Raw genomic sequence first — 23,045 nt, 5'->3', positions numbered from 1 at the left:
AATTTCAAAGCACTGTGTCCTACATTATGTTTTCTAATTTTTAAGAAAACTTGATGAAGGAGACAGATAAGGTGATACCCCTCCAGAAACTGAGACTTGGAATCAGTGACATAATGACATTCAAGCTAGGAACGTAAAAACCAACAGCCTTATGGAATAATAGAGCCAGAAAAGGCCTCCAGGTACCACGTGGTCATGCCTGATCCCTTTAAGCAGGATGATAGCTAATGCTCCCAAGAAAGTTGACAAGCAGTTGATGACAAATTCCCCTAGCCTTGTTCCAGGAAGGCCACTTATGTGATGCCCAAGGGAGAGCCTGGCTCTCGCTCACTTCTGTGCATCTGTGTATCCAGCAAGTGGACCATTATGCCTTTGTTCCTGCTCCCTTCCCTCTCAGCCTCAAGTCAGTATCGTCAAGAGAATATAATTGATTGCTCAAAACACTCCCCATGAAATAACTTACTAATGAGTCCGGGTCATCTTTAAGAAACCGTTCAAAAAACAGTTATCACTTTATGATGCTGATAAAATGAATTATTTTTCTCATAAGTAAGCGGTTTATGGGAGGTGTTTCAAATAGGAAAGACAGAAAAAGCAGACAACTCCAGAACACATTTTTTAAGTAAAATGACAAACTAGGGAAAAAATAGTTTTCCAAAAGGAATTAAAGAGAAAACTGCCAAGCAGAGAGAATGTCAAATGATACTAAGAGAGGGCAAATGCGGTGAAGGAAACTATAACTGTGCAGCTGTGGGCGGAACCAGATTAGACGCTGACCTTTCACAAACACCTAAAGAATACAGCTCCCGAATAATAAATGTTGAGAGTAGCTGGAGGGGCCCCTGTGTGCCTGGGCTGGTGCCTCCTCGGCATGTGCGTGGCTGTCTGCTACCCAGACACAGAAGGCCAGGCCAGGGTTGGTGCCTCCAGTCCACGCTGGCGATGCCTCGTTTCACTGCAGTTTCTCATGATATATCTATTAACTATCTTTGATCTTTATAGTCTAAAACATCTGTTTTTTTTTTTACATTTTTTTTTATTGATTGACATGCCTCTTAAATCGCTTGCTTATTTATTTATTTATTTATTTATTTATTTATTTATTTATTTATTTTTGGCTGTGTTGGGTCTTCGTTTCTATGCGAGGGCTTTCTCCAGTTGCGGCAAGTGGGGGCCACTCTTCATCACGGTGCGCGGGCCTCTCACTATCGCGTCCTCTCTTGTTGCGGAGCACAGGCTCCAGTCACGCAGGCTCAGTAATTGTGGCTCACGGGCCTAGTTGTTCCGCGGCATGTGGGATCTTCCCAGACCAGGGCTCGAACCCGTGTCCCCTGCATTGGCAGGCAGATTCTCAACCACTGCGCCACCAGGGAAGCCCGAGGATGTATTTTATCATAATTTTAAAATGTGTTTTTAAAAATTACTCATGCTCATTCCCCCACCCCACTCATTTGTGAATGGGACTCTTTTGCTATCTTATAATGCTGATGTCATTTGTAATGTTCTCTAGACACTGAAAACATAAGATAAACAAATATGCTCGATAGACATAATAAATATGATTGCAAAATGACACCACCTGAGAGAAAGAGACACTTTTTCAACATCAAAGCATGTCTGTCCTTCCTCTGGGTTCAGTGTCATGCAACAGTCATAGTCTGATTAAACCAAGGTCAGTGGAGCAGATATTTAGGGAGAGGACTGTGGCAAAGAACCAAACAAGAAAAAAAAAAAATTACGTTAATCCACAACATTGGAAAAGTGAAAAGAATCAGGTAAAGTTATCAGTAGAAAAGCTTTGAGATAAATACAGAAGCAGGACACTTTATTAAATAGATTTTTTGAAACAGGGTGGAAGCAAGCGCCGTCATCAATAAAAGAAACCTGTGAGACGTATAAGATACACGAGTGAAGGGACTTCCCTGGTGGTCCAGTGGTTAAGCCAGTGCCTTCCAGAGCAGGGGGTGCAGGTTCGATCCCTTGTCAGGGAGCTAAGATCCCACATGCCTCACGGCCAAAACCCAAAACATAAAACAGAAGCACTATTGTAACAAATTCAATGAAGACTTTAAAAACGGTCTACATCAAAAAAAAAAAAAGATGAGTGAAATCAGATGAGAGAAAGTGCATCAATATATTGAGGGGAAATGCAAGAAAATCACATTTCCACAATAGAGGGAAAGACATGAACCAATGGAAATAATAATAATATATTTCTTCCCGGGCCAACACTAAACGCAAGTTGCAGAGCTGGCCTGTGGTGGAACTCGCAAGTTTTATTGGCAATATATGTGAGGAGACAAAAAGCAACATATGGAGGAATGCAAAAATATCCTCTCTAGAGACACTGCCTCTTCAGATGTCAAGAAAAACCTGGCTGAAGTGCAGCAAGAGTGGCACACTGCAAAGTTACAGATTCAAGGCCACCCACGGAACCAAACAGCAAGGCTTAGGCAACTTATTACTGAAATAGCCCCTTTCTTCTCTGCGTTCAGTGGAAGACTCTAGGGGACGAAGAGGGAGAACCTGGATCTCTCCACGGTGCTTAATGACCCCACCATTAATATGGAAGTTACAGTGGAGAAGGGACTAACTCTGTGCCCAGTGAAGCCTCCCTGGTCCCATCACCCCAGGTGGGCTTGGCCTCTCGGGCAGCCTGGTGTCCTGTCCACTCCCCTGTTCCGTGTGACAGTAGGGGCTACATCATTGTGTTGCATCCTTGCTACTTGACTCGATGCCTGATACACTGTAGCTAAATAAAAGGTGTTTTTTAAATTAAAAATGATGACTAAATAGAAGCGTGAAGACATTGTCATTTGTACCCTGGCTCCACTGCTAAGGAGCCCTGTGGCCTCCATTAGGATATTTTAACTCTCTGTATTTCAGGGTCCTCATTGGTAAATTGGAGGTAGTAATAGTTCCTACCTCAGAAATTTTTTTTAAGGATTAAATGAATTAGAACAGGTAAAAGGTTTAGACCAGAGCCTATAAATAGCGTACCTCAATAAATATTAGCTATTTCTCATATTATTTTCCCTACGTGATTGCATAAACCTAGTAGCCATCATAAATTTCGCTATACATACAGAATAAGAAAAATTTTTAAGTACAAATTTAACCCACTAAAAAGTTCAGCATAATTTCCACCTAACGGTAAAACCTCAATTGTCCATAAATTGTTGGCAGTATATCACATTGAACAGCAAAGATTTTTATGGTACCTAAGTAGTAAATGCTAGGATAATTTTAATGTGCTTTAAATAAGAAAACATTATAAAGTGCACCATATAATTCTTTTAGAATATGTGGGAGATAATTTAATTTTCTCTTTGCATTTCAGATTTACTGTTATGATCATAAATTATTCACTCCTCATCAAACTCATTTTTATTAAGCATCTATTATGTTTCAGGCATTATTCTAGACACAAAGGATGCAGTGATGAATTAAAGTCCCTGCTCTCATGGAGCTTGTGTTTCCATTAGAAAAAACACACACGCACACATACACACACATCATGTTATGGGGCAACAATTGTCGTGAAGGAAAATGGTTCCGGAGGGCATAGCGTGAAGAAGATGGCTTATTTAGTGTAGCCAGGAGTGGGCTCTGATGCAATGACATTTGAGTAAAGAACCGAATGACGTGATGCTGCTCTCTGGGAATCGACTAGTTCAGGAAAGAGGACAGATGATGCAAAGGCCCTGAGGTGGGAGCCTGTTTGGAGTGTTCATGGAGCAGCCTGGAGGCTGTATGACAGTGGGTAAGAGAAATTCAGGAAGGTAACTGGGAGCTGTAACATGGGTTTGGATTTTGCTCTAAGTAATAGGAAAAGATTGGAGGGATTTTATGCTGAGGAGTGAGATGTTTTATGTTTTACAAGTGCCCCTCTGGCTGCTGTCAATATAATGGATGGTAGGAGGCCCAAGATGGAAGAAGCAGACAACTCAGGAGACTGTTGTGTGAGTTGATCACGGCTTGGACTAAGATTCTGGACCTATTTGAAGTGGAGCTACAGGGACCTGCTGATGGGCTGGAGGTACTAAGGGTAATAGATGCTGGTGTAGATTCCGTGGGGCAAGATAAGTGTGATTTCCCACAACAGGTATGCAGAGACTTGCTTTCTTGAAATGTCCTTTATGTCAGCTTGCTTTTGTTTTTGTTGTTGTCTGTTTTGGTTTGAACTTATTTCTATCCTTTTGTGAAAGAAATGAATCTGTGTGGTGAATTGGATTGTTTAACTGTAGTGGTGTGTGGAGCTAGCAGTTCTAAATCTAATTTCAGCAGTGGGAAACTTGGCCTCTCTGAGCCTCACCTTCTTTAATTATAAGGTAAGAAAAATTGCTGCCTCTGAGAATCTGTGTGACTCTCCTACCAGAAGGTATGGCAACTGTTGCTCTAAAGCCTAGTTTAAGTTCTTTCTTTCTTTCTTTCTTTCTTTCTTTCTTTCTTTCTTTCTTTCTTTCTTTCTTTCTTTCTTTCTTTTTCTTTCTTTCTTTCTTTCTTTCTTTCTTTCTTTCTTTCTTTCTTTCTCTTTCTTTCTCTTTCTTTCTTTCTTCCTTCCTTCCTTCCCTTTCTTTCTTTCTCTCTCTTTCTCCCTCCCTTCCTTCCCTTCTTCCTTCCTTCCCATCTTTCTTTCCTTCCTTCCTTTCTTTCCTTCTTTCCTTCCTTCTTTTCTCTTTCTTTCCCTCTCTTTCTTCCCTCCCTCCCCCTTTCTTCCTTCCTTCCTTCCCTCCCTCCCTCTTCCCTTTCTCTTCCTCTCTCTTTCTTTCTTTCTCTCTTCCTTTTTCTGCTCACCAAGGAATTTTAGAACTTTCAAACCTGATTAGCTTAGTTTCCATTGCGGTCAATAGTTATTCCAGCAACCCTGAGGTTCGAAAAGACCTGCTATCTAGTATAGTGTTTTACTTTCCATATTTAAGAAGCATTTATTTTCAAGTCAATTTCAGTATATCAGTCTTTGGTGTTTCTTCTCATACCAGCCTTCCTTAAAACTCTCCAACCTGCCTTGTCTGCATGCAAGTTGGAGAGGACTGGGAAAGTCAGCCAACAGAATGGTTAAAGCAGGATCTGTAGAGCCTGACCACATGGATTTCAAACCCAGCTCTGCCACTTACTAGCTGTGTGATCTTGAACAAATTACTCAACCTCTGTATTCAGTTTGCTCATCTCTAAAAAGAAGGTAACAACAGTACTTCCCTCACAGGATTGAGGATCAAATGAATTCATGTCTGATAGGCACTCGGGGCATTGCCTGACACATGGACAAGCTGAATAGGACTTCTTGATAATTATCATTCCTTCACCCTGCTCAAATACTGTACCCTTCCTTTTAAAGAATTTGAAAAAGGCTTAATATTTAAAATCTCTGTGTCTCTTTCCAAGAATTCTTTTTAATGGTAAAATGATACCCATGCCCTGGAACTGTGATTTAAGACCGACTGTGAAATGTGCTTTTTAAAATACCATGAATTTTCAAATCAGAAAGAACTCAGTTAATCCCATCCTGCTTATTTATTGGCTCCATGTATTTGGGGAGATTCTGAGTTTCTAGTCCTACATCTGTCACATAAACATTAAAATGTGTACTTCTTGAGGTGGTTGTAAGGTTTAAAAGAGGTAATGTATGTAAAGTGCTGGAAAATACATTACATCCTTTACCCTTCACCCTCAGTCAAAACGTGCTTAATTTAAAGCAGCGTATGTAATGTTTAACATGATGTCCACAAGATTCAGAAATGAAATGTGTCAGTGGACCACACTTGGATGAGAGTTGCTTCTAAGAAAATGAGGCCATATATGGTGACTCATGTGGGCAATGGGGGACAGATGACGTCCCTGGGGGGTAGGCAGTGCCAGCACATGATCTCAGCAGGACCACTCTGTAGCCTCTCACCACCCTGAAACTACTGTGTTTTTGTTTGGTGTTTCCTCTGTCTCAATTTCAGAACATCTAGTACCAGTTGACTGAGGAGACAGAAAATTCCCCTATTCATTTCATGAGGAGTTTTTCTCAATAGTCTTTCTTTGTGTTTGGTGGTGTTTTTTAATGTGGGCTCTGTATTCTAAAAGCACATTTAAGAAAGTCAGAGCTATACAATGTTGCCTTATTTCCTTTTCCATCACCTGTCACCCAGAGAGGTGGGTAAAAGCAGCATAGCTCCTGGACCAGGAGTCGAAATAAGGGACTTGGTCCCAAAACACGACGTAGTGGCCAGAGACTGTTGGAGGAGTTGGTTAATCTCTGCATTTTCTCAACTCTAAGTGGAAGATACTGAATCAGATGCTTTCTAAGCCTTCCTTCCATCTGTAATCCTTGGATTCCCCGTGAGCGATTTATTTGAAGGGTGAAATTGAGATGTGGTTACACCCCAGGTCCTGGATGCACCAGGAAAGGGCGCAGGAGGCTGCTGGTCTCTGAGGTTCACTCCTTCAACAAAGCCTTTTGGCATCAAGCGCTGTATAAATACCCTCTTGACTGACTTGAGGGAACAGATACACTATCAGAATACCTGAAGGAACCGTTTTTCTTTGTATATGAATTTTTAAAATACGTTGCTATTCCTGACTATGATGGTAAGCGTTCTGGCAATTTTAACAGATAGGAGCAGAAAAATGAGAACTCATCCTCCACAGTTTTGTCTCCAATATAGAAGGGGCATCAAAGAGATTATAGAACTGTTGAGAGTCCCAAGGAAGGGGATAATTGATCATTACAAAGTTAGCCTGGCAAATATCCATTCTCTGAAAATTAAGTCAGAAGTCCAGAAGCAAAGGTGAGGTCTGGAGGTGCCCTGACCTGGAGCAAAAGCCCACCTGTGGGATGGGGAGCGCTCTTTGCCAGCAGCATTCCGGGGACATAATTTACTAAGTACCATGTGATGAAATCAGCAGTACAGATTGAAAGCAATATTTTTATATTTTATCAGGAATAAGCAGTAAGACTTTTTAAGTAACTAGACTTTTTTTTCCTCTTAGAAGCATCCTTCCCCCAAAGCAAAGGAACGTTAGCATTCTTTATGTGATATGCTTTCTCCGTGTATTTACGGCGTTACGTTTCTGCCTCAGCTGTCATGCTCATTTTTTTGCACGTGACCTTTATGGAAATGAGGGAAAAAATTAACTCTAGCTACTTGTGGTCTAGGACAGAATGTGTCACTTAACGTTTTATGGTAAAATCACTTAGAGAAAACTGCTGCGTGTGAATCTATGTGGTTCCTCCGTTGTAGTGCCAACCTCCTGATATCTGGAGGAAACTGCTTTTCCACGGGTTAGTAGCCAGCCAATTACCTTTTGTCCTATTCTTGTTCTTCGATTATAATTTTGTCAAACGGAGACAAAAGCTGCCACATCATGTGAAAAGCAAATGATTATTGGTGTCTGAGCTGCCTATGAGGACATCTGGATTTCCGTGGCTCCTTGTTCATCTTTGAATTATTTTTTTCCTTTGCAAAAATCCCTAGCATTTGTCTTCATTCTTGGACATTTAGAAACCCTCCACTGGATCTATTCCTTATTAGAGCATGCTAAGAGGGCACCCTGGCCTTCTTGAGCAACAGGGGCCCTGCCACTGGGTCCGTTGTGCAGGGCACAATTGCATAAGCTACAAAGCCTTGTGGCTTAATTCTCCCAGAGAGTTAGTGCAACTCTGCTTTCATATTGACCTGATTTGGGGTCCACCTTCCTTGTGCAACTGGGCTGGGACTGAGCCAGAATTAAATGACTCGGTCCCTCCCCTTGAAAGTGAAGCTTCTTCCTTGGATTGAGCTTATTACCTTGACTCTGTCCTCCTTCGGGATGAGATCTTTCTCAGCAGGCTCTTTGATTGCTCATGCAAAGACACCCAGGCCTGTGCTATCACTAGGATGAATATGGCCTATGCTCAAGATGGGGCCCCACAAGCCAGAGTTTAATGTCCATGGAAATCGAGAACTAGCCCCTGAGAGGAGAGGTTTCTCAAAATCCTTCAGGCATTGACTTCTCAGAGCCTCTTCTGGGGTCACAGTATCTTATGATCTACATCCCAGAGGAGGTCGAGACAAGACCCATCAAAGGAGGCTGAAACACTTAGACTCAGGGTATTATTCATGGAGCGGCCTCTACCCCAAAATTTCTTGTTACCAACCGAGGAATTCCTATTCACTAACTAGGGAGAATTTTCTTTTAAATCCCGAAGGAGGGGAAGACCTTCTATGTGTGCTGTTCGTGACTGAATTAAAAGACACCCTGGTGGGGTCCAGAGGCTCTGCCTTGTGATTACTTTTGGCATAAAACTGCCTCATTACCAAGTCCTCCTGGTACTTCTGTAGCTCAGTTTCCTTGGAAGGTGTCCAAATCAAAGCTACCTTTACACTAAATTCGTCTATGCCCTGAATAGTGAGATTATCGGGTCCACCCACCTGCTCCTGCACTTCCTTCCTGCTCAATTTAAATAAACAGTGAGCTGTTTTTCTTTTTGACTAAGTGCCAGTCTATACAACAGCAGCAGGAAGATTGCTTTCTATCTATATGCAAATGGACTGAATTTTCTCCAATCCTTGGGAAAAGACCCTTTTAACCAAATGACTTATACTTCTGTTTCTTCATGTATAAAATTAGTGGTTTGGGGGTAAATAACGTGAGTTTCCTTCCAGCTATATAATTCCACATCACAAACGCTGAGGAGGACAAGCTTTGCACACTCTCAAAAATTAAAGAATAAACATAGTGCTACATGTTTAAATGCCCAGTAAATACCCAGCTGCCTACCATGATACTCTAGTTTTTTCTCAACTGGATATCAGCTTCTTCCTGTTCAACTTGCACCATAAACCTTTAAGCAACAAAAACACCCAGCCACTTAGCAATCCCTAAAGCATCCTAGACTTACCTGCTCCTGGCAGCCAAGTTCATATAGTCCCCACTAACCTGAATGCCCCTTACCCTTCGACTTCTGGAAATTCCCATTCCATCTTTAAAGACCTGCTCAAACGTCACCTCCTCTGTCAAGTCCTCCCGCTGGACTCTACCTCTCACTCTTGGCATAACAGGAGACTTTCTTTCTGTGTATACACAGCTCTTTACTCAGATCTGTGGTCTGATGCTTGAAATACCATAGCAAAGCTTACTGTGTACATGGCTGCCTGCACCAAATAGGCTGAGATCTGGTCAGGTTTCACTTACCTTTCATGCTATCTAGCACTATGCCTGATGTGGAGCAAGTTCTCAGTGACACTCGTTGCATATAGCTTGAATACGATCCATTAGGGAAAGGTTCTTAAAATAATCTGTTTAGGCTAAAGTTTAACATGTTGTGTATTTAAAGTCAATGCTATAGGAAAAGCAAATGAAAATATGGGCAAGCTTTGGTTCCTGGCAAATTAGTTTGCTTTCATTACTTGGAGATGTTAGAGGCCATATCTGGTGAAGATTCAGGTGGTAGGGCTGGGGATCAAGGGAGAATTACCCTTTCACCTTAAATTGCCATTTTGATTTAACGTGTTTCCCTGCTAGCAATGTTTTGTCTAGCAATGATAAAATATAAATCACATGGAGCTCTCATGGGCCAACATGAAACTCGGCAGATCTTCAGTCTTCCTGGATTCTCCATGCCAGCTCATTCCTATGCCTTTTGTTTGAAAATGAACAGAGCTAGCTCTGCCTTTCTTCCCTTTTTTTCCTATTCCTTCCTTCAGTGAAGACATTAAAGAATGAATCTTTTCTACATTTCTGTGGCCATTCAGCAAGCGACTGTCCAGCTCCCACTATGTTCTCTGCACCACACAAAACACAGGGAGAGAAATCAAAAGATGGTTTTTGGGTAGTGCTGTCCAAGAGAGTATTCTTTTTACTTAGGAAAAAATATTTATGTAACAACATTTCTTGACTTTCTTCTATGTGTGAAGGCACCGTACGAGATAGAGATGAATAAAGACTGGTTCTCAAAGTCCTTAGAGTTTCAAACAGTGGTTTTCACATTTCAAGTCATGAAATCAACTTAGTAGATTTGGAAGAGCATTTTTATTTATTTAGGATAGCATAGAATACAACGCATCAGAACAACTCCCACAAAGCGAGGATATTGTCACACGAAATTCATTCTCAGTAGAATGCGTATGTGTGTGCACTGAATCACAAGGTAGAATGTGTTTTTATTTCTGTAAAACACAGTTAAAAAAAGTTAGAAGCCCACTGATTCAGAAGAATCAATGAACATGTATATAAGTCACTGCAATTCAGGTTTTAAGAAACTGAAGATGAGAAGAAAAGTGGGAGTGAGAGGACTCTATGTCAAATTTATAAGCTTCAAGGATCTTAACTGCCAAAACTGTGTCACGTTTGTGCCACTTCATAACTTCCTTCCTAGGACCAGTCAATTCTGTATTAAAGTGTTATCTCTAAGCATCCCATCATGCAGTATTGGAATTAGATGAACTAATTCTTTGAATGTCCTGCTTCAATTGTTAGTATTCATAACAAGTAGAAGGAGACTGATCGGAAGACCTCATATCTGTCTTCTGACTACTATTTATCATCTTTATTATATCAATAATACATAGTCACCATATTACATTGCAGTATTTAGAAAAATGACCTATAACCTCATCTCCCAGAGATAATCACTTTTAGTATTTTCCTCGAGGTCATTTTCTGTACATATCATATACTATACATTTATATAAGATCACTTTCTTGGATGTCTAAATGTTTTTGAGGAAAGCTCGTGTATTCAGTCTTCTTAAAGAAATAACCAACCATATCCCTAACACATCTTTTGCATCAACTGAAAAAAAAACTTAAAGATTTTCAAGATAATCTTTAGGGTTTTATTTTCAAATTAAATGTAACAAATATGAGTGAACCCCTATGTGCCAATCACTAGGAACACAGGTAGGTAAACATGTTCCTTCCCTTTAAAGGGTTTGTAATCTAGTAGGGGATAAGAAAAAGGTAAATCACCAGAAAACAAAGCAAAACAATGCAATAAGGCTCATTTGAAAAGTAAGTATTACGTGCAGAGGAGAAAATGAAGCAGGTTTTCTGGGGGGGTGTCACAGGGAGCTTTCCAGAGGAGGTGACCTCGGTAGAATGAGTAGTGCTGCCGAGCTGGCAGGGAACCTACCCGATAAAGAGCCAATTCAAGAACCATTTCCAGGCATGATTCAAACACAGAACCAACTAAGAGGTAGCAAAATCTGGAACGGGTAGTGCATAAGGGGATTCATCTGACCACAAACCTGGGGACCTTCTCTTTCGAGTGACACAGGGATCAATCATGACTGGAGAGAAAGAAATGCAATTCTAGTTCACTCTAGCTCACTTCTTGGCTCTGCATTAGAGTCATAATAAAGGAAATGTTCATTATTGGCTTTCAACTTTTAGAGTCAACCTGAAAACAAAATAAAGAAAATGACGGTAATGTAACAGATGTAGACATTATCAGTTTTGGCAACAGAAATACTAAAGATGTGGTCAGCAGAAGATGGAAAAGGGACAGAAAGAGGAAAGTTGGGCATAGCAATAATACCTCATCTTGCAAAGCCAGGGAAACAGATCAGAGTTGATGTGTTATAAGAATGCAGGGGTTAACTATTTAAACTGTAAAGGCCACGCCATTATTGCTTTGAGTAAAAAATAAATAAAAGCGTTTACAATAGGTATCACTGAGGGGAAAAGCCTACCATAAATATAATACCTTTAGTCGGAGCTATTTCAAAGATTCTGTAACTGTAGTACTAATTTCTCTTTAAGCTTTTATTCCTGGAACACTGAACTCATAGCATGATTTTATTTAGGAAACAGTAGTCTAATAGGAAATATATTACCGTAAGTGAAAAGGTAATTCTTACTTTTGATGTCATAAATTTGTTTTTTTAATGTAGCCACATCTTTTTGACTTATGTGTTTTGATTGTTCTTCTAGCTGAAAGAGCAAATAAAAGTTGCAAACTCAAAAAAAAAAAAAAAAGAATCCTTTCCAGTTCTAGGGACAAAGATTGAAACTAGGTAAGAAGAGCCAGCTAAGATGAGGGGAATAAATCAGTCTCCTTTATCTCACATTTGAATTCATGGAGCTCTGCGTATGTCCCCAGAAACCCATTTGTTTTCCCCGTGAAAATTGTATCAAAATACCCAGGAAATAATACCATGCATAGCCCATAAAGTCAGTGCAAAAGGACAGGTGCATATGTATACAATAATATATTCAGTGCAGAAAGAATGTACTCAGGCAGGGTTATTTAGAGGTCGGCTTCTTTTGAGTTGATGGAGGTACATTGGTAGAGGAAAAGGAGTTCAGTGCCATGTGTACACAGGCATAGATGGCATTTCGTGGATAGAACTGGCCACAGATTCCAGCCAATCACCTGGTATCACCTCTTGTTTTCACCAAGGGGAATATTAGCTTCATCCTAATGAAGCTAAGGTGACCAGTTCCACAACCAACAAATCCACAAGTGAGAAATAAGAAGACTTAACAAAACATCAGGAAATACAAGTTATTTTAGCCCTGTCTCTCTCAGCTATTTCAGAACCAAAATCTTATCCTCAGACCAAGAAAGGGTGTAGCTTTAGAGGAAGTATGCTTTTCTCCATTCTGTTGCCTAGCCAAGCATCTGAGCCTGGCACAGTGTTTGCTGAATGAAGCCATATCAAATCTTTCTCTCTCTTTTTTTTTTTAAACACGCAGAATATAAATATATTCCAATTGATAAAAATATAAGAAACCCTGTGATTATGTGATTCCTATTTCATTATTTTTCTTGCCTGGGGAGCTGAGATAGGAACCAGTCTGTCCTTAACACCCTCCTCTGCTACAAGTGTGGGATCCAAATTTATTCCCACTATCCCCAGACAGAGCCCTCAGAGCTCCTTTTCACCTGAGAGCAGACCCTCTTAGGATTCCAAGAAGGAGTGCTGTGGATGTGTATGGAAATCAGTAACAAAAAGAAAGTTTCTTAAAGTGTAAGATGGATAGAGGGGTAGGGAATCTTTTTGAGCACATAGCATCATTTCCTGCTGTCAGAGATGCATAATAAATAGGGTTGTAGGAGAAGATATGGAACACTTTTGCCTGGTGTTTCGTGGATCCCCCGCTGAAATGCTAGCTAAACCATGGATGGAGAATCTGTCATGCCTCAGGGTGTGTGAAGCACTGGGGACACCTCTTGCTTTTCTTTCATTTCCATGCTTACCCTTTGAAGATCTGTTTAGAGCCAATAAATGATACCTTTGACACATCCTTAATGATAGCTCAGGAGAGCCAGAAAAATATCCAGGCGTCTAGATTTGCAAAATTAAGATGAAGTTGTCGAGGTCATCCAGCCCAGCCTCTTGTCTCCAGATAGTCCCGTCCCTGACATTGCCAATTATAGTTTTGAGATGGGAGGGACCCTGGAGACAGAATCAGGTACAAGTCCTCACTGTTTCGCTCTCTTAGCCCTGCTCTCCTTAGAAAGTGGCAAACCCTGACAGACATTTGCAACCAATTAATTCCAGAGACTTAATGGCTCCATTATGTTATATGTTTTAGGTTATACTCCACAGAACACTACTGTGGAACACAGCAGTAAAAACTGTATGACTGTAGTGAATTTGAATTCCTGCAAAATATTTTTGCACTTAAGCACTTAACTACACAATTACGTAACGATTACTAGCCATTTCTCCTTTGCAGTTTCATCGATTTGCTGATTTTACTTGTTTATCTCAAGTCCCCAGTCTCCTAAAGACGGAGTTGGGGTCTCCTTTTGATAATGTCTTATCTGTATCCACTCAATGCAGCCTTCTCTCTCTCTCTCTCTCTCCCTCCCCCTCCTCTTCCTCATTTGCTGAGTCTCTGTTAAGTGGTGCCTTGGCCCACACTGTGTAGTTACTATAAGGCTGAAACAGACTGGGTTCTACTCTCGAGTTTACAGTGTCATCGAGAAGATACATTGCGTGCAGAGGTAACAATACTAAAAGATAGAAATTATAAAATGACAACATTCTGTGGAATTTTAAAGAACAGAGAGAATACTTCAGAATACAGGACTCAAAGAAGGCTGGTTAAGCAAGTGGCATTTGGATTGAGTCCTAAAGACCAGGACATGCAAAATGACATGTAAAAATGGGACAGAGTGTGCTAAGAGGTGGATAAACAATGAGGTAGGAAATTTCAAGGAGTATTAGGTACGCGAGAAGCAGTTTCTTTTGACTAAAAAATGGGGTCTATTAATGGAAGGGTAGTTTAAAGTCAGACAATAGTAGGCAACAGAGCTTCAGCTTGATTCTAGATTGTGGGAACCAGGGAAGGTGTTTAGGCAGAAGGAATAGATTTGATCAGAAACAGATGTTTGTGGTTAAAGATTCCAAACTACACAAATACCATCTGTTTTCATGCAGTGTGGGATAACACTGCAACATATAGGGATCGTGTTGGCTGTCACTGGAACAGAACACATGGGAGACACATTCCTTTTTTCACTGCTCCTCTTAACATTTGTAAACTCTTTAAAATTGCCACCCCCCCCCCCCCGTTTTGTATGAAACTGATCTCATTTGTTCCTTACCACGAGCCTAGGAAGTTTTATCCCATTGTATAGGTGAAGAGAAGCACACTCAAGGAGGTTGGGTGATTTGTCATCTGGGCACATAGCTAGTTAGTAACTAAGTGAACACTGGAATCTTCTTCCTCCAGATCCAGGGAACTTCTCATCGTATGCCGGGCCGCCCCCCACATAGTTCTTATGTACTGTTAACCACAAGCCCTGTAAAATACTACGGGTCCTTTTATGTGTGAAACATTGTAATAAATAAAGAGAGCTCTTATTGCAGACATTTGAAAGGATTTTCTGGGAAACTGACATTTCTAAAAAATGCAGCTAGTTTTTTTTATATATTCAGAGAAGAATCAAGAAGGTTCAAATTAGACTAAGGAAGATGTCAAGCAAAGTGTCATGTCATCTAGAAAATTAAAGCTTGGATGAGGACCTATTTTTTAAGAGGAGGAGTAAAAAGAAGGGAGCGTTATATTCATCCTTGAAAATATAGGATGCGTAATAAATATCCCTTCCCTCTGATCACCCTTCAGGCCATTTTCAAAACACCTGATCCTCCAAATAACCCCATAAGAAAGGCATGGTAGATGTTATTATGCCCCGTTTGGTAAATAAGAACATCAAGGCTAATTAATTTGCCCCAGATCATGCTAGTAGATAATTGTGCTTGTAGATCGTGTGGCTCTTAATTCAAAGCCACTTTCACTGCCCTTAGATCTGACACACGACTGAAGATTTTTTTGTGTGTGTGTGTTTTTTTTTTTAATTTATTTTTGGCTGCATTGGGTCTTCATTGCTGCACGCAGGCTTTCTCTAGTTGCGGCGAGCGGGGGCTACTCTTCGTTGCGAAGGGCAGGCTTCTCATTGCGGTGGCTTCTCTTGTTGTGGAACACAAGCTCTAGGCGCACGGGCTTCAGTAGTTGCAGCACACGGGCCCTAGAGTGCACAGGCTTCAGTAGTTGCGGCGCGTGGGCTCAGTAGTTGCGGCGTGTGGGCTAAGTAGTTTTGGCTCGCGGGCTCTAGAGTGCAGGCTCAGTAGTTGTGGCGCACAGGCTCAGCTGCTCCGCGGGATGTGGGATCTTCCCGGACCAGGGAACAAACCCGTGTGCCCTGCATTGGCAGGCGGATTCTTAACCACTGCACCACCAGGGAAGTCGTAAAGATGTTTTGAGATGATTAAATAATAAAGTGCTATCAGCTGTACATTGTTTGGGAAATATTTATTCCAGTGGTTTCGCATGCTAGTCAACCACATCTTTTAGGTTTTTCTGGGACAGTTCTTTGTTTGGCCTTTGGGAAGTGCTGTCCAAGTCAGAACAGGATACTTGGGAGCAACATTACCATTTTTTTCCCTCGCTATTTAAATGCTGTAAAACATTCAGGGTCAGCAATCAGAACCTCCTGAGGGTCCAGTTATTCATATGTATCCTCTGAACAGAGAGGCACGGGTGAAGTGGCTCACAAAGGGGTTAGCAAGTGCCATAAATGCCTTGAGAGGTTCGATATTAAATTCAGCAGGGGGGTGTGAGCAGTCCTTCCACACAGCGCACCAGAACTGGAGGAGGAGAAGTAAAAAGAGACAAAAGGAGGTGACATGTGCTCTCCTCCCAGCACTCAAGGAAGAATGTCAGTTCCTGGTGCAGAGTGCAATCCAGCCTTGGCCTCAGTTTTTAAGTCATTAATGAAATTGTTACATGTTTTATTTATTTTTAATTTGGACAATAGTGCAGGAATACATTCTTACTCCAAAAACCTCAAACAGGAAAGAGGGAACTAATATCTCCCTTGACCAGCACTCAGTCTCACCCTCCTCCCCAGATGTAACCACACTCTTCAATTTTGGGTATCCATCCAGTTGTCTATAAATGTACCTTAATGTGTGCATTCAGAAATACATGGGTTTGTTTTGGTTGTGGTCTTTTTTTTTTTCTTTTTGGCATCCCGTTAAAGATATTAAGAAGTCAGTTACCTTAGGACACTGTGTAAATTAAAGAATTCACCCCATTAACCTGTTCTCTATGCCTCATAACTCATTCGAGAGACCATCACTGTCTGGCAGCCCTTGGACACTTGACAGGGCATTGATTTCCTATTCTTCTTTTTTTATAAATTTATTTATTTATTTACTTATTTTTGGCTGTGTTGGGTCTTTGTTTCTGTGCGAGGGCTTTCTCTAGTTGCGGCAAGCGGGGGCCACTCTTCATCGCGGTGCGCGGGCCTCTCACTATCACGGCCCCTCCCGTTGCGGAGCACAGGCTCCAGACGCGCAGGCTCAGTAGTTGTGGCTCATGGGCCCAGTTGCTCCGCGGTATGTGGGATCTTCCCAGACCAGGGCTCGAACCCGTGTCCCCTGCATTGGCAGGCAGATTCTCAACCACCATGCCACCAGGGAAGCCCCTGATTTCCTATTCTTAATCATGTCCAAAGAAACAATCTGGTCTGCAGTTCCTGCTGAACTCCTGACAAACTGATATTTGGAGGAAAGTGACAGATAATACACAAAAGAATATTCTGTAAAGAAGCAAATAGCAGTATCAAAATGTAGTCTTCTGGCCTGAAGAAAAAGGCGTGGGCAGCAGAAGTGGACACCATTCATCTGTGGCAGGATGTTAGATTTTGAATTATTACTCATCAAGTACAGACCGTTATCCTGGGGTAAACAGAAAACATTTTAAAGATCCGATTTTAAAAGTCACACCAAACAAAATCTATTCGGACAATAGAAATCTCATTTTTGCATTTGTATGTTCCTCCCATAATTCAAATAACATCAGTTAGAATAAGAAAAAGAGTTACCATGGTGTTTTCTCTTCAAAACTTTCAGGATTACTTCCATTTGTAGTATGCTGTTCAGAAATTGAGCACAGTCACTGTTTGTTCCATTTCTCTGTGATTAATATTCATTGCTGTCACTCTGGCATATGAAGTGATTGTCCCTTGATTCATGGTGCACGTGTGGGCAGCAGCAGACATGGAGAAAGCATCATAATTTTAGGCCATTTACAAAGGCCCAGCTATCAGAACAGATTGCTCAGAGGTCATCCACCTACATTGTACTTCAAGACACCCTGCCTCTCTGTCTGCTGTGAAACTGACCCGAGGCGTCTTCTTCAGTAATGAGCAAAGATTAAGTGAGAACATCTAGTATTGCCTTTCACTGATCCTTAAAGATTGAGAAATGACTTCAGATATGATAAAGCTCTGTACACTTAACTCTGAATTTTCTTGTGGAATCAGCCTCTTGTTGAATGATAACACTGTAGTATGTGTTAGATATTGGCCCTTGGGGGGGCAATTTGCTTGAACTTTCAACGTGAGCCTTGAGCTACTATGCTCTAGAGGTGAATTTAGAAGAAATGTGGGATTTGGTGGGACATGTCTGAACCTGATGTTGCATTTTGGTAAAACAGAATTAGGTTCATTTCCAATGTTCTGTTGGGATTCACTGTAGAATTTTATTGTGTGCATATTCGCAAACTCCCAGCTGTCTCAAAGGGGGAAAATAGGAAGTAAAGCTCTATTATTTGTTGAACTGCTATTTTTCATTAGGGCCCACAGGGCCCCATATTTTTCCACTACAAGAGATTTTCCATGTGGTTAGAAACCTGAAAGGCTATGGGACTTGGTATTCTGAATCCATTGACAATTAAGGTAGAAAATGAATCCCAAGAGTCAGACGGCCAAGGCCCCGGGAGCTGACTAGACTAACTTTGTTTTCCAGTTGGAGTCATGAGTAGTGTGTGACTCCTGGCATAACTGGCTTTTTATTTTTGTCTCCAATGGGAAGATGGCCCCAAAGGATAGCCTCAAAAGCCACAGAAAGTTGTCTCTATCTCCAGTGGCTGCAAACTGGAAATAAACAGGGTAAGATGAGGAGAGAAATTGTGCAAAATAGAATTATAGAATTGTGCAAAATAGAATTATAGAACAATAATACTTTGCATCTGGAAGGAAACTTGGAGTTCATTTATTCCAGAGGATTCTTAGCTGTTGGTCCTGTGTAGTTTGAAAATCTCCTTCAGGTGAGGGTGAAATGGGCTGCCCCTAATTTTACTAGTGAGACTCAAAGATATTGAAAGATTTATTTAAGGTTATCCAACTTATAACAAAACTAAAATTTGAATCCATGCCATCCATCTCCAAGCCCTATGATTATTGCGTATCATAGAATTATAATATTTTACCTTTAAATCCCATTTTCTTCTTCTTCCTTATTGATAATGGGTGGGGAGAGCTGGAAGGAGAAAAGAAGGGAAGGGGAGGGAAGGAACGATAAACACAGGAGAAGAGTACAGAACTATATAGGCATCTTTTTTGCCCCAGATGTTTTATCACTTTGAGGTATTAGGAATCCAGGCGTCTTCATAAAATCCCAAAGTTAGATGGATCACCTAGGCTACCCCAACACACACACACGCTTTAAACATAAAGTATAGCAGGAGATTTGAAAAATGTTAGAATATTATCACCATATCTCAAAACTCTTGGGTTTCCATTCCCATGGCCACCATGAGGGATTCAGATCTTTGTCATCCCTCACCCAGACTACCTCATCAGACTCCTAGATGGTCTTCCTGCCTCTAGAACCTCCATTGTTTTGACCATCCTTTAAATCAGAGCCTGAAGTTTTGTGGCGATCATCTCATTCCTCTCTTCCAGAAACTTCAGTAGATAAGATCCCACCACTTACTGAATAAGGACAAAACCTCTTACGTGGCTTTTTTGTCCCAAGTTGCTTTTGTTGCCTTTTACCCTTTTTACTTCTTACTTTTCAGGTAATATAAATTTGTGGCCCCAGACAAGGACTGTGCTTTGATGACTTGGTGGCTTTGCTCATATTAATCCTTCTGCCCATAAACACATCATCATTGTACTCTTTACCTCCATTTACCAAACTTTTGCCCATCCTTCAAAACTTAGCACAACTGTGGAATGTGATATTCACTTCCTTTAATCATTCTATAACAGTGCCTTTGTAGCACCCAGGGACCCATGCTGACTTATGTTACAGCTATTGATAGATATTTCTTACCTACTCTATTAGAAATTCTGTTGCATTCTCATTTTTCTTGGCATTCCTCTGAGGCCTTATCATTTGCCTTGATATAGCGGATTAGCTGGAGGCATGAATGATTCAGCAATGGTCGTATATAGACAAAGGCAGAAATCCAGCAGAAGATTTAGTTATCAATAAAAGAGCAAGAGTTCCCCGTACTAAAATTTAGGTTAACTCAGTACCCTTAGCATTTCCACATGTTACCAGCTAAAAAAACTAATTTTCTACATAAAAGTACTGGGTCCCAAAAAAAAAAGGGGGGGAAAGAAATGGATAAATTTTTAAAAACAAGGACCTAAAGACGCTAGTTTTAGTTTCCCTTTCAACCAATAATGGACAGGTAATTTATGTCTAGAGGAGATTATTTGCCGACTTTTTTTCTGAAATTATATTTTTTTCACTAAGGCTTCAGGAGGAAAAAATGTAAGTTTCTACACTTAGAATCAAAAATCAAAGTTTAGGAGATTTGATGTATCAGTGAGCTCAGTATGAGTCATTGATGTCAGGCACTGTTATTTTCTATGGCAAATGTGATCCCAGACTATAGGAAAAGAAATGCAGTCAGTATCTAGAATAAAGGAGGTGATAGTAAATCCCCTCTCCAAATGGATCCAACCACACCTGTTCACTTTGAAATTACGTTTAAGATGAAACATGATTGCTTCAACCCTAGGAAGTAGCACTGGGGCCAGTAGATGACATTTTAACTCAAATTCAGGGAAAATTCCCTGGGAATAAGAACCATATGATGATGAAATGAGTAGCTCTTGCTAATATTTGCGGTTAAGGGCAGAGCAGACTCTGATTTGTTATTCCATTCAGTCCTTCCCACCAGTAGATTCTATTATTATCAAGCCCATTTTACCAATAAGAATATTTAGATACGAAGAGACTAAGTAATTTATCCTGGGTTACTTGATGAGTAAGTGGCAGAGCAGGTAGTTTACCCCCATGCATTTGACTTTAAAGCCCAGGTTCTTAACCAAGACACTGATACCCTTTTGGTAATTGAAGGTGGAGGAGGGAGAGGGGTGGGATAAAGATGGCCTGAGAAAGTTGTAGATGGAATGCAATGCAAACAAAGGGAAGGGGCTTGTAGTAGATGTCATAAAAATTGTTACCAACCCCCAGATTCAGGGGAGATTTAATCTGCCTCCAAAGGATGTGCTCTTTGAAAGGTAGAAGGCTAAATGGCATGGTATCAGCAGAAAAGAGCTTATAGCCAGTTCACAATGAGTTTTCCCTTAAGCTTCACTTAGTCACAGCATAAAGAAGCTACATAATGCCTGTGAAAGAGCCAATGAATAAGGAGATACTAGAAAACTGTAGAAGTGCTTCCTCAATGAGGGGATGAGTGAGGAAAAGAGATGGTATAAACAAGATGTAGCAAACTGGCAGCCCCTGGGCCAAATCAGGAATTAGACCCACAGATTTTTTTTTTTTTTTTAGTTGATTTTGACTCTGCTAATTTGGGGGAGGGAGGGGTGTGTTTTAGGTCTGTTTGTGTTTGCTTTTCAAATAATTAGTTGCCAATATTTTTAAATCAGAATGTTTACATACATGCTTTTCTTGAAAAGTCAAATCTGGCATTGCTGGACCTGAGTCCTTGCTTCCAGAAGGTTCCTACCATACACTATGGTCTTAGACCTTGTCTGCTTCACTCAGTATATGGTCTGCTCAGCTCTTGTAGTCATTTCAGCATGGTCCCACCATTTATTCCAACTTTAAGAATACTTTTTAAGTTGCTGGAGTTCACTAAGTGAATAAAGCATCATTTTGTTTCTGAAACAGTTTTGCATAAAGAGGCATTAAAGAAAAAAAAAACCTTCAGTAAATCTAAAGAACAACAACAACAAAACAGTTCAAAGCTTAGGCCTTGCATGTCAAATTATAGCTTCTGACCTATTGTACAGACACATGCTAAACACATGTCAAGAGTGGACACATATATCACTGTAAACTGTATACAGTCAAATGGGCCCTTGCTTACTCTGGTTAATCTTCCTTTATTTTTGCTTTTCCAAAGAAGGATCACTTTTAAGCATTGCCTTTATGAAAATGGATTTTAAATTTGTATTGATTTTACAGAATGAAGGTTTGGTAGAGAGTGATTTGTCAACAGAGGGATAGGTGGGAACATTTTTTAAATGCATACTAATAAAATTTTAACTGCTAAAAAAGAAAATGTATCAACACACTTATCTCAGGTTCAGCGATTTTGAAATTAATCTTACAGCTTTTTTTAAAAAGCTGTGATTGAATAGATGTTTTTGAGGACAGGGCTCCTGCTGTTGTAATAAATCTGTGCTTTGTTTCCTTGTAAATTTTCTTTCTGACAGAGACAGCAGTGTCAATGTCATTTTTAAAGTAAATTTCAGAAAATGCTTTCTCTTGAAAGGCCTATAACAAAAATTATATTCTTGGGACTACTATAGTTATTGGCTATTTGAGACTTGAACATTTATCTAGACATAAAGGAAAAATTATTACTCCTAGTAGATATCTAGTGATTTTTTTTGTTATAACACAAGAAAAATCCAACAGACTGTATCTAAATTCAGTAAAACTAATTGCCTCCATTTCACATAAGGAAAGGAGTCTCAGTCTAGTGCACCAATGGACAACACAATGAAATATACTCCAGACGTGCCAGCTTGGCCAAGGTCTGAGAAAAAACTGAGAGACAGGTCTTCCCAAGCAGCAAGTTAGCAAAAGGCTGAATGATATGGACAATTCATGACGAATACTAATTCAGAGGAACAGCAACGCAGAACAGCATTTCCCAAAGTGTACTGTGTGGAAGGGATACTTGTAACCCAGGATATTAATAGGTATTATTCCAACAATTAAAAAAGCTGTGGTCATATAAGTTTGGGAAACAGTGAGTTAATGAAGTCAAGCGTTTTCTTTTATTACAGGATTCTCTGAGTTCTTATAGTTATTGTGTTAATATGAATGGTGAATTCCCAGGAAAGATATGTGGCATACAGTAATTCTTAAAAGAAATCCAGTTTGTATAGAACATCTCTTTGGATGAGTACTCCATATGCTATATCTTGTATATTGATTAGGAATAAGTCCAGCTGCAGGAGACAGGATACTAAGCTTCAGTAATAGTGACTTGTTTCTCTTACATGTAAAAGAAGTTTAGGAGCCTGGACAGGACTCACAGGGCTCCATGTTTATAGAGTCCTGAAACTCCCTCCAGTGTTCTGTTCTATCTACATTTTTATGGTCAAAGATGGCTGCTGTAGCTCCACCCATCACATCCATATTTCAAAAATAAGATGAAAGTGAGGGTGATCTCCCACCTCTCTTTTAAGGAGATTTTCTGGAAGTGCAGCCAACATTTTCTTTTATTTCTCAATGAACAAGACTTAGTCCTGACTGCCAGGGAGATTGGAAATGTAGTATTTTAGCTAAGTGGTTATATGCATGACTAAAAGTGGAGAATCTGTTTAGTTCAGAGAGAAA

General features: G+C 40.4%; 1 protein-coding gene across 7 annotated transcripts in view; it reads left to right on the top strand.

The window, feature by feature from the left end:
• The window catches only part of CHRM3 (cholinergic receptor muscarinic 3), a 532,253-nt gene that overhangs the window by 413,149 nt on the left and 96,059 nt on the right, over positions 1-23,045 (top strand). Inside the window, exon 5 of one of the 7 annotated variants that reach the window (XM_082425545.1) lies at positions 3,884-4,039. The exons of 5 other annotated variants lie outside the window; for them this stretch is intronic. In XM_082425545.1, the coding sequence (XP_082281671.1) occupies positions 4,029-4,039 (11 nt within the window). In that variant the 5' untranslated portion in view covers positions 3,884-4,028. Of the gene's footprint in view, positions 1-3,883; positions 4,106-23,045 lie in introns of all 7 variants that reach the window. One more of the 7 variants, XM_082425547.1, reaches the window with a different exon arrangement.

This window comes from Balaenoptera physalus (assembly GCF_965194825.1).
Source record: "Balaenoptera physalus genome assembly, chromosome: 14".
NCBI lineage: Eukaryota > Metazoa > Chordata > Mammalia > Artiodactyla > Balaenopteridae > Balaenoptera > Balaenoptera physalus.
The sequence above is the reverse complement of the archived record's forward strand: the minus strand, read 5'-3'. Positions and strand labels throughout refer to the sequence as shown.